This window comes from Hyperoodon ampullatus (assembly GCF_949752795.1).
Source record: "Hyperoodon ampullatus genome assembly, chromosome: 3".
In the NCBI taxonomy this organism is placed as follows: Eukaryota; Metazoa; Chordata; class Mammalia; order Artiodactyla; family Ziphiidae; genus Hyperoodon; species Hyperoodon ampullatus.
The window spans coordinates 112,789,128-112,801,320 of NC_136916.1; the positions used below are offsets into that span (position 1 = coordinate 112,789,128).

A 12,193-nucleotide genomic window follows, 5' to 3' on the forward strand; every position below is an offset into this window, starting at 1 on the left:
AAAACTAATTCAGCATAACATGTAGGAACAGATTGTAGAGGGATAAGACAGAAGACAAGGAGGAAGACTACTTTAGAGGCAACTGTAGTAGCCAAACTACAGACTATTGCACCTTGAACCAGAGTATTAGCAATAGATGGATAGAAATGGCACACTTTGGACACACTATAGAGGTAGAGCCACCAGGACCTGCACCAGGATGAATTGACTCATACCTCCATGCCTTTGCACACACTGTTGCACAATGATCCTTCTAAATCCATCTGCCTAGAAAACTTCCAAGTATCCTTTAAACCCCAATTTAAATCTCATTTCTGCATAAAATCTCCAATTTGCCCAGCCAATTAGTTGTTAAACCATCTATATCCCTAGGGAATATATGTCTAATCTACTACTTACCACTCTGTATTGTTACTCACTTCTTCCTCACCAGCTTGCAAGGGCACATAAACAGGGCCAAGTCTTAATTCTTTGGGAACTCCTCCAGTGGGCAGCTTACACTGACTCTATCAAAAAAGGCCTCCATAAAGCTCAATAAATGTTTGTTGTACTTATAAAAATTTCTCTAGAATTGATATTCAGAGAGCTACAAAAACTGTGTTAGTCTAGTTTTCTTAATTTTCTAAACTTCTCTTAAGTCAGATCATCAGAAGGAAAGATTTAACTCTCCAATCTAATTTTTATTCTTACCATACCTTTTCAATATTAAAATAAACCTCACATCCTTCTGGAAAAGTGAGATAAATAAAGGTATATAAGTAGCATATTTTAACTAGTAAATACCAAAAGTATGGATAACTACCTTATAGAAGGCAGCATAGTCTGCTGAAAAGTTTGTGCAAATACTGGCAGTAACCTTTTCAAGTATATGGGTGCCATTTCTGGATCTCCTTTCGGCTCATTACATTCTTCTTCATCTTTGTTTGTATCTTTCTTTTTCTTATCATCTCCTTTATTAACTGGACACATCCAATCACCTACAGACAAATATTGTTCAATAAAATACTTTGCTGGAAAATTTTTCTTTCAATGAAAAAATATTGAAATGTACTATAAAATCAACTATAATTACCCTAATTAACAATAGTCAAACAAATTAGGATGTTGTATCTATCAAAGGTATCTGTAAAACTACTAAAGAACATTAGTACCTCCAAGAAGCTGAATCACAACTTAAGGAGATAATTTTGGATACTCCACTTGATTCCATAAAATATTTCACAGAGACTCTGCATTCATCTACTCTGTGAAAACTTAAAAATTTGGTCAAAGTACTTTGTCTATGCAATAACCAACTATTCTTTATGGCATTCACACACCCCTTAAACTTGTGATTTGGTCTTTTTGGAATCATGCAGCCACAGTCTCAAAGAACACAGAATAGTACACTGTTAAATGTTTATCAAATATAAGTTTCTGTGTGTGTGTGTGTGTGTGTGTGTGTATGTAATTATTTGACTTCACAGAAATGATTTCTTTATATAATGTTAACATGTCTACAGAAAGCTACTTCTATGGAAGTGAAGCTGAAAAGTAATAGCAGATGGCTTAAAAGGAAAGATATTACCACTCACCTGGAGACTGAAGAATAGCTACTACTTCACTATGGCCCCTTTCCCGAGCTTTATCTAATGGAGTTTTCCCATCTTCATCTCTCAGATCTGGATTTGCACCATGCCGTAAGAGAGTCTAGAAAAGAAAAGCATTTAATGTGGATATAATAATTAACACCTTATTTCTTCAATATCCAATTCTGCAACCTTTAGATTGCACTGACATACTTCAGACTGCAGACTTACATAATTAATCAAGCAGATACCAATTCAAATCTCTGCCTTTGCATACAACACCTTAAAAGTGGTTTATTTATATCTTGAAAAAAATTATAGATTAATGTCACTTGGTTATTTATTAACATCTCAAATTAAGTACGTTCACATCTGAACCTGTCAACTGCTCCAGTCAATTTCCTTACTTTAACAGAGGTACTAATATTCAGTTTGTGGTATGGTAATCATCTTCATCATTTCGTGTATACTGCCAATTACCAAGTTAAATTGATTCTTCTAGAATGAACTACCAAATTTAGGTCTTAAATACTAATTTGCACTGTTCACCTTTTTTTTTTTTTTTTTTGGCCACACCGTGTGGCATGTGGTATCTTAGTTACCCAACCAGGGATCAAACCTGCGCTCCCTGCAATGGAAGCCTGGAGTCTTAACCACTGGACTGCCAGGGAAGTTCACCAATTTTTAATGGACACTGGACTCTCTCCCCAGCAGACTGTAAGCTCTTTTGAACAGAGAACACATCTCACATTTTCCCTATCAGCCTCAGAGCTGCAGCTTTTTGAACTTTGTTATAACACAATATATCTGACAAATAAGTGAGTACATACATTCATCAGAAAAGTATGCAGTACTGGCTAAAAATTCCAAACTGCTGGAGTTTGAATCAGAATAACTCAGTATTTCATCAAATCTAGGATGCCACAGATACTTATAATCTGATATTATAATCTGACAGAGATTATAATTAAGTACTACTAAGAAAGAAAAACAATGCCAATTAATTTTGCAACAATGCTCTCCTATTGCTTGGATTAACTTATTGAAAGAACTTCTATAAACTTAGATTTTTTTTCATGTATTACTTGGACAAACATAAATTTAAAAAATAAATGAAATATAATAAGATATTTCTGTAACTTCACATTCTGAGCACAATTGTTCATAATTTCTTTTTGATCCGAAGTCACCAATATTTGTGTTTCTACACACAATGCTATCATCTGTGCCATAAAGAGTTTAGTGACACAGCATTACTGAGCGTGCTCTGCTATCAGAAAGGATTTTTCACTCAAGTTACTAAAATCCATTTCACAATTTGTATTGAATTGACAGGTAATAATAACTATGCTGCAATTTCTATCTGACCAATAGCAATTATAAGACTTTCCTAGTTAAAAGATGTTAAAATGTGTATGGGGGGGGTGGGTAATATCTTAGAATCAATTAAAAAACAGAAGAACCTGTGAAGAATGATAAAACATGTTAAATGCTTAAGACCCTGGTTGGCACAAAATAAGTGCTTGGTGAGCACTATTATATCATTATTAGTAATGGCAGCTATAGCTCATTGCAGGCTGATGTATAATCAAGATGGGTTAAGGTTAGATACAATTCATTTGGCTCCTTCTCCCACTCAGCTACCCATAACTGCAAAACAGTAAGGGTTTGAAAAAAAAATTGGTTTAATAAAAATTTTTACCACCCTTAGGAACATCATTCTCTAAAAATTAACCAATTCAAACTGACAGAATTCGAGCTTCAAGAGACCACCTAGAAAGCTAAGTTGTTAACAAAAATCTTCTTACAGTGTAAAGACAATACTAGCAATACTGTGACAATAGTAGCAGCTACCATTTAAGCATGTACATACAATGTGCCAGCTACTATACTAAGTGTTTTTCATGTATTTTTTCCTAATTATCACAATAAGCATCCTAGTAGGGACTTCCCTGGTAGTCCAATGGTTTAGACTCTGTGCTTCCACTGCAGGGGGCACAGGTTCTTTCCCTGTGTGAACTAAGATCCCAAATGCTGCGCAGCGCAGTCAACAATAAACAAACAAACAAACAAATAAATAAATAAAATACTAGGAGTGTATATACATTTTATTAATAAAACTATAGGTCAAACTTAAGAAACTGGTCCAAGGCCATACAGCCTTTTTTGTTAATGAGTTGAGACTTGAATCCAGGTGTGCCTGACTTCTTAGCAAATATATTATGACAAATTCCTTCACAATATGAAGATTCTTGAGACCTAGATCATACATTTGGTTCAACCCTTATCATTTGACCTTTCTGGACCTCAATTTTTCCTAACTGTACAAAAAAACCTCTACAGTAACGATGTATGGAGATTCCTCAAAAAATTAAAAATAGAACTACCAGGGACTTCCCTGGTGGTCCAGTGGTTATGAATCTGCCTTCCAATGCAGGGGATGTGGGTTTGATCCCTGGTTGGGGAACTAAGATCCCACATGTCGCAGGACAACTAAGCCCGTGTACCGCAACTACTGAGCCCATGTGCTACAAGTACAGAGCTCATGCGTTCTGGAGCCCACAGTCCACAACTAGATAGAATCTGCACCCCGTGGTGAAAGACCCTACATGCCGCAACTAAGACCCGATGCAGCCAAATAAATAAATATTAAAAAAAAAAAAAGAACTACCATATGACCCAGCAATTCCACTCCTGGATATTTATCCAAAGAAAATGAAAACACTAATTTGAAAAGATATGTGTACTCCTATGTTCACTGCAGCATTATTTACAACAGCCAAGATATGAAAGCAACCTAAATGCTCAACAATAGAGGAATGGATAAAGAACATGTGGTGTATATATATATATACACAATGAAATATTACTCAGCCATAAAAGAGAATGAAATCTTGCCATTTGCGACAACACACATGGACCTAGAGGGTATTATGCTAAATGAAATAAGTCGAACAGAGAAAGACAAATACTGTATGATTTCATTTATGTAAAGAATCTAAAAGACAAAACAAAGGAACAAACAGAACAAAACGGAAATAGGGAAAAAAAAAAAGAACTCTCCAAAGTCCTTTGCTAATCTAAGAGTCAAAGATATTGTGTTCTTAGGCAAATAAAATATTTGCTATATTGATAAATAGAAATAAGAGAAACATGTATAAAGTTATTCATTACCAAGAGTAAGAAATCGGGAAAAAAACAAGTTTTCAGCAATAGATGACTGGTTGAATAAATCTGCAGTACATTCACACATGGTAAGTATACAGATGTACAAAAACTCTCTATATACTAATAGAGAGAAGTCTCAATGTGTATTATTAAATGAAAAATGTGTATTATTAGATGAAAAAAAGAAAAGTATAAATCAGTGTATATGTTACATTTTGTATAAGGAGAAAATAAGCATACATATTTATTCTTGCTTGCATCTGTATTAAGAAACAATGAAAAGATAAACAAAAAACCCCAATCAAAAACGCTTACCTGTAGTGGGGATAGGGAAATGGAGCAATGGAGATAGCACGGAAGCACGGCTTATCAGAATAAAAGTTTTCATTTCATTCTAATTTCAGAACCATGTAAATGTTAAATATTAAATTAATAATTTTAAAACCTGGATTTTACCTTTGCTACTTGAGGTCTTCCAAAACATGCAGCATAATGTAATGATGATGACCTTTGACCTCTATTAACATCAGCACCTCTTTCACAAAGAAATTCTACCTGTAAAATGATGGAGAATCATAAAGTTGCCTTATTAATATTGCTATCTTTGATTTAAAACATTAGCTTTTATTTATTAGCTTACCATTTCCTGAGTTCCAAAAGCAGAGGCCCAGTTTAATAGAGTCTGACCCACATCATCCATAAAATTTACTTCAAAGGCTGGAAATTTGAAGGAAAAAAATAAAGCTTTTTAAAAGTCAACAAATAATAATGAATTTTTCTAAAGTGGGAACCATTTAAAGATTGTTATTAATAATCACTAAATACACAGCCAATTTTAAACATTCAGGTCAACTATAAAGTAGTAAATAATCAGCAAATGTAAATTCTGCTAAGAAAAAGTATTCTAAAACTTTTATTAAAAATAAACATAAAATAAGAAACAAAAAAACAAACACACAATAAAACTCAAGAGTATTAGTTGCCTCACACCATAACTGAGGAAAAGAAACTAAACCACATCTATAATCAAAAGAAAACAAAAGTCTGATGATGCAGAAGCATTTTTCACCAACTTATATTTGCTGATCACCTCATGAAGCAGTCTAAAAAAAATTTACTATATATAATGATAATTCACTTGTGTCAGTTTCCATTAATCTTGAGAACACAACAGTCCTAAATTCAATCTCCACTTAACCTTAGAATTGGTATGATCTCCTGGCAAAAGACAGGTTAATTTCATTTACTTATTCAACAAGCATTTACTCAGATCCTACCATGCACCAGGCTGATAATTTATATACATGGGGAGAGGAGAGGATATAGAATACGTTGGCCATTCTATTTTCTGGCACAACTGCTAAAAATTTAAAAAAAAAAAATTAAAAATCTAGAAACTAGAAGTTGCCTATATAATTCCTTATCTCACAGTTTTCTTTTTCTTTTTTTTTTTTTTTTTTTGCGGTATGCGGGCCTCTCCCGTTGTGGAGCACAGGCTCCGGACGCGCAGGTTCAGCGGCCATGGCCCACAGGCCCAGCCGCTCCGCGGCACGTGGGATCCTCCTGGACCGGGGCACGAACCCGCATCCCCTGCATCGGCAGGCGGACTCTCAACCACTGCGCCACCAGGGAAGCCCTCACAGTTTTCTTTTTATATTAAAAAAAATATTTTCCAACCTCCTGTGTCAATTGCATCTATGAGTGCATCGGTATCTTTACTTCGAATACAGTCTATAAGCTGCCGATGTGAGCGTTCCCCAGAACTATCCAATCTCCGGAGTCCTGGGATTCTGCCTGTGGATCCAGCACTAGACTTTGGCAAAGCCTTTCGTCCTTCAAATAATAGCACCAAGAGAAGGTCAACTAAACGCATGGTATCAAGCACACATCTTTCATCACCCTGCAATGCACTTTCAATTGAATCTGGAAGCTCTGACCTCAGGAGATCCTAAAAAGAGAATGGGAGAAAAAAAAAGTTTTAGCATACTTGCACTACACCAAAATACTTCTTCTGAAAGATTAAATAAGATTCAAAAACACTCTTACGTGCGTTACTACTGGAGAGCCTCTGCAAAGTGTTGAGAGCAGACTTACAATTGTTGACACCTGGTTACTCAATTTGGAATCTGCAGCTGTGGAAGGCGCTCCTGTGGTGCTGCGACCTGGTTTGCAAGCTGACGATGGCCCTGATACAGTACCACCAGCAGCAGCCATTCTAGACAATAGCTCCTCAGTTAATCCATGCTTGGCTAATGGAGCTGGGTCAACACCACGACGGGTAAATCGGTCAGCTAGTGATGCAAAACATCGCAGAGCTCCATCTGAAACCTAATGATGTAAAGAATATACATATGGATAAAATTCACCTAAAATGGACCAGTACTGTTTATTTCAATACTGAGACTATTAAGAAAGGCAATTGTAGCAAAGCATACAATCTGTCTAGGTTTGAATGCTGGCTTCACATTCTGATAACTGTATAACCTAAAGATGTTACTTAACTGTTCAAGGTGTCAGTTCCCTTATCTGTAAAATGGGAATAGTAACAGTACTTATAATTCATTGTCTGAGCTCAAATGAAATGATATATGTAAAGAACCTAGAGAAACAGTAAAAGCTCAACAAATATTTACTATTATTATGTACAACTTTGCCAAGATAATCAATGGACAGCAACTGAAAATAATTAACATCTAAATGGTAAGAAAGCATTAAAAGTCAAGTTTTATTTTCTAAAGATGCTAATATAACAAGTTTACACATATGAAATTTTAAATACTGTTATTTTACTTCAATGAAAACTACCCTTTTAAGCCAACAAAATTGAGCTGAGCCAACAAATTACACTGGGTATAAGTGCAGCTTTAAAAATTATATACTTCTAAAATGTTTAAATTTTAAGAACAAACACATAACACTTTTATAATTTAAAACATATCACTGCCAAAACAAAGAGATTACCATAGAGATATAAGATAAGAGAAAGAGAAGATGAAATTATCTCTAGCTCATCAAGCAAAAAATTCAAATTGCACTAAGGTTGAACCTTAAACAACACAGGTTTGAACTGCATGGGCCCACTTACATGTGGATTTTTTTCCCCACTAAATTCACACTACAGAACTACACGATCCACAGTTGGTTGAATCCACAGCTGCAGAACCCCAGAGAGGGATGGCCGACTGTAAAGTTATGTGCAGATTTCCAACCGTGCGGAGGGTCGGCACCCCTAACCCCCACCCTGTTCAAGAGTCCACTGGATATCGTGGTTATAACTAGTGGACGCTATAAGATCACGTTTTGAAAACAAAGTACACAAGAGTGATGTAGTTACCTGATGATCTTCATGTTTTAATAAACTAGACAGAGATTCTACACAAATTTCTAAAGAAGAATCTTGAGGTTCCATTTTGCCACAGAGTCTTGATACCACAGCCATGGCAGAGTGCAAGGTATCTTTATGAACCAGGTGTCCACTGTCACGAATGAAGGTAAGCACACAATTCAAACCACCAGCCTCGAAGACTGCTCCTGACTCACGAGTGCATATCAGTTCTAACACCTACAACAGTAAAACAAAATTCACAAAAGAATACAGTAAGTCCAATTTTTATTTTTCTAGAATGACAGAAAACATAATACACCCTCCAAATTGATTAGGAGCCACATTTTAAAAAGGGCAGGGTCTGAGAAAGGGGGGGCAGAAGCTGTGTCTGGCTGTGAAGATGGCAAGAAGTAGTCCCTGAAGCAGCCCAAGAAGGTGGCCAAGGACGATAAGGCATTCAAGCAGAAACAGAAAGAGCTGCAGAAGAAACTCAAGGAGCTAAAAGCAAAGGCCATGGGGAAGGGCCCCCTGGCCACAGGTGGAATTAAGAAATCTGGCAAAAAACTGTTCCTTGCGCCTGAGGCAATGGTGATCCTTAATTCCATTCTTGTTTAAACATCTGGATTCCCTGCCATAACATACTGCTACCTACAGCTAGAATGAAGTGTTGACTTGGAGCCTGTTGTACCTTTAAGAATAAACTTTTCAGGACTTCCCTGGTGGCGCGGTGGTTAAGACTCCGCATTCCCAATGCAGGGGGCCCGGGTTCGATCCCTGGTCAGGGAACTAGATCCCACATGCATGCTGCAACTAAGAGTTTGCATGCCACAACTAAGGAGCCAATGAGCCACAACTAAGCAGCCCACCTGCTGAAACTAAGACCTGGTGCAACCAAATAAAAATAAATATTTAAAAAAAAAGAATAAACTTTTGTTAAAAAAAGTGAAGCAAAACAGAAGAAATTAATTTTAACATATTTTATTTAGCCCAATATATCCAAGGTGTCATTATTTCAACATGTAATCAATATAAAAATTATTGGTATCTTTTATGTAATAAGTCTTCAAAATCCCATGTACATTTTATACTTATAACACACCTTATTTGGGGGTAGCCACATCTGAAGTGTTTAGTAGTCACATATAGCTACCATATTGGACAGCATAGGTTTAGGCGGTGAAACCTGCATGACAAGCTAAGAACTACTAGTAATTTAGCAAAAGTTTATAAAGGTCCTAGACATTAAAAAAAAAATTCAATAAACGCCAGGTATTACATTATTCATCATCCTCACACTCTATGAATATTAAGACATTAAAAATCACTTTTATTTTCTAAATTATATTGATGTTTAATGCATTCAGGTAGAACTAAAGAGTTAACAGGGTCCACAGGTCTTACAGGCATACCAGAAATTTAGACTTTATTCTGTAAGCAAGAAAAATGTTTTAAGCGGGAAATAATATGATCAGATTTCCAGTTAATATCTGTGGGAAGCAGGGTACAGGGAGAGTGTAGAGGCAAATGCAAAAATTCAAGCATTAATATTCATGAAAGGATGAGGGCTTAACTAAGGCAATAACAGCAGGGAAAAACAGGAGGAAATAAACCAAAAAAGCACTTGATCATTAATCACACGTGTGGAGTGGAAAAAAAGGAAATAAAAGATAAAGCACAGGTTTCTGTCTTGAGCGACTGGCTACAAGTTGATGTCACTTATCAAGAGAGCAGTTTATCTGTAATCAAAGACAATGAATTCAAACATCCAGTTGAATATGTCCAACAGGCCTTTGAATATGGAGTCTAGAACTCAAGAGAGGTCAGTTCTACAGATAAAGATGTGAAGGGCATATGTTTATATGTGAATGGTATTGATGCTCACAGATGAGATTGTCTAGGCAAAGTTTATACAGATTTAAGAAGCTAAAAACAGGACCTCAGGAAATACTACCATTGAAGAATGAATTAAATAAGAATAATCTGCAAAGGAAACAGAGAAAGGGAGAGCAGGGTGTTAACAGACAAGAAAGAGTTTGAAAATATAGGTCAGTGAATAAATACAATGGCGTAAAACCCCAGTCCTGGAAGAAAAATGAAGTGATGTGATGTGATCAAGAGAATAAGAGGTGGAAAAGCTCTGAACAGAAAAACGAATACCTCTTCCTCTGAGGCCATAGACAGAAATAAATATATAAACACAGAGGCAGAAAGTCAAGATATTAACACCTACAAAAACAACTCTCAAAGCATGAGGAAGACATTTTCAGGGGTCCTTGAAGTTATAACTTTTTTTATAATAATACTATAACAGTTAAGTGTCTTTTTCTTTCCTATTCTCTCAGGAACGTAAGGCAGCATTTTCTAAAAGTTATATGAAGTGTGATATAGCGACAGGCTGAATGCAGAAGCACATATTAGGATCCAGCTGTCTTCTATTAAACCACAGATTTCAAACGAGACTTAACAATGTTACTCTTCTCACTAATTTTCTCTTTGTTCAGGATATAGTGATTTTCATTAAAAATGTAATGTATGTTAACACATAATGAGTTTGTTATTTTATGATAAATGAATAAATATTTTTAAATTCTCAGTTTTAATATCTAATATGGTAAATATAAATAGAACCTTCATAAACAAAGGCTCTTTGCGGGTCCTCAATGATTTAAGACTTGTAAAGGGATCCTGAGACAAGAAGTTTGAAAATTGCTCACCTAGAGCAGCAAGGATCATAAAAAGAATGAAACAGGAATTAAAAAAGAGAATCACATAAAATCTAAATGTGTTCACCAAGTACTTCCAATAAACTACTCACCAGTACTGGTGCTTTTAGAGTAACATGAAGTTTATAATTAGTCCCATCAGGAATAAAACAAAACCGCTAACTCTAACAGGAGTATAGCGAAACAATTAAATTCATGGGCCCTAGAACCAGACTTCCTGATCTTCAAATTCCTAATCTTTGAATCTTGGCTCTCTGCCATTAACTACTTGCATCATCCCAAACAAGTTACTTAATCTTGGTATGCTTAACTTTTTTTCACCTATAAAACAGAAGTGATGATATTAGCGGCACCTACCTCATACAGAGTTGTCATGAAGATTAAATGAGAGTTAATACATGTAAAGTGTTTAGAATAATGCCTGGCATTGGTGGTCAGTGTTAGCTGCCATGGTTCCTGTTTTTACTGTATGCATACAAAATCATTTTGGATAAGAACAGAAATAACCTATCTCAAAGTGTTAGTGGCTACCAGAAACCAAAAAGCACTGAGGCAACACAGAAAGCATTATCAGTGACCTACAATTTTCCTTCAAAGATAAGATTTCTTTTCCCAAGCCATATGGGATCTCCTTTGGTACATAAGGACTGTGACTTCCACTGTTTTCAACCATGGAAAGAATTTTTTTTTTTTTTTGCAAAATATATTTTTTACTCTCTAAGTGATCTTCAAATGGGCCAATAAATAATTAAGACTTACCTTTACACATTGTTCAGCTAAGTCTCTGCTTGTCCTGTTGTTAAGTTCGACTACAACCAAACGATTGCAAAGTGCTTTTATAGCTCCATCTACCCCAACAATCCTTCGGGTGCATTCTGCAGATACGTCCAGGTAGTATGTTATGGCACGGGCTGTCACTTCTAGCACATTGTCTGGAGCACTTTCGTCAAGAAAAATTTTGCAGAGGGCTGGTAAGAAAGTGCGAGGAGGACATCTGTAGTGAAAGAAATCATATTTCACCTAGGATTACTAAATTCTTAACATCAAAAAGTCACCAAAGTAACAGATAATAAAAACTATATCATAGTACATCATGCTCAATACTACTTCTGCATATATTTTAGGTAATATTTCTCATATTGCTTTTGCTTCCATAATAATAATCACAGGCTAATTTCATCATTGCTGAAAATATAAAGTTGTAAACAGTTTAAAGCAACAGAATTAACATGAAACCATGTTCAAAAAAAATTGCTATTCAATACTAAGCTCAAACATCAACTCTGGGGCTTCCCTGGTGGCGCAGTGGTTGAGAGTCCGCCTGCCGATGCAGGGGACACGGGTTCGTGCCCCGGTCCGGGAAGATCCCACATGCCGCGGAGTGGCTAGGCTCGTGAGCCATGGCCGCT

General features: G+C 36.0%; 1 protein-coding gene and 1 pseudogene across 9 annotated transcripts in view; one reads left to right on the forward strand and one right to left on the reverse strand.

Moving 5' to 3' along the window:
- Positions 1-12,193, reverse strand: part of HECTD1 (HECT domain E3 ubiquitin protein ligase 1) — a gene marked incomplete at its 5' end in the record, with an annotated part of 90,181 nt that overhangs the window by 56,112 nt on the left and 21,876 nt on the right. For all 8 annotated transcript variants that reach the window (XM_079700619.1, XM_079700618.1, XM_079700614.1 and 5 more), the window contains 8 exons: positions 803-977; positions 1,575-1,689; positions 5,193-5,291; positions 5,377-5,453; positions 6,414-6,684; positions 6,783-7,064; positions 8,071-8,298; positions 11,544-11,778. In XM_079700619.1, coding sequence (XP_079556745.1) covers positions 803-977; positions 1,575-1,689; positions 5,193-5,291; positions 5,377-5,453; positions 6,414-6,684; positions 6,783-7,064; positions 8,071-8,298; positions 11,544-11,778 — 1,482 coding nt within the window. The remainder of the gene's footprint in view (positions 1-802; positions 978-1,574; positions 1,690-5,192; positions 5,292-5,376; positions 5,454-6,413; positions 6,685-6,782; positions 7,065-8,070; positions 8,299-11,543; positions 11,779-12,193) is intronic.
- LOC307050833 (translation machinery-associated protein 7-like) lies at positions 8,437-8,676 on the forward strand (annotated as a pseudogene). Its single transcript has one exon. The product of its transcript is annotated as a translation machinery-associated protein 7-like (transcript).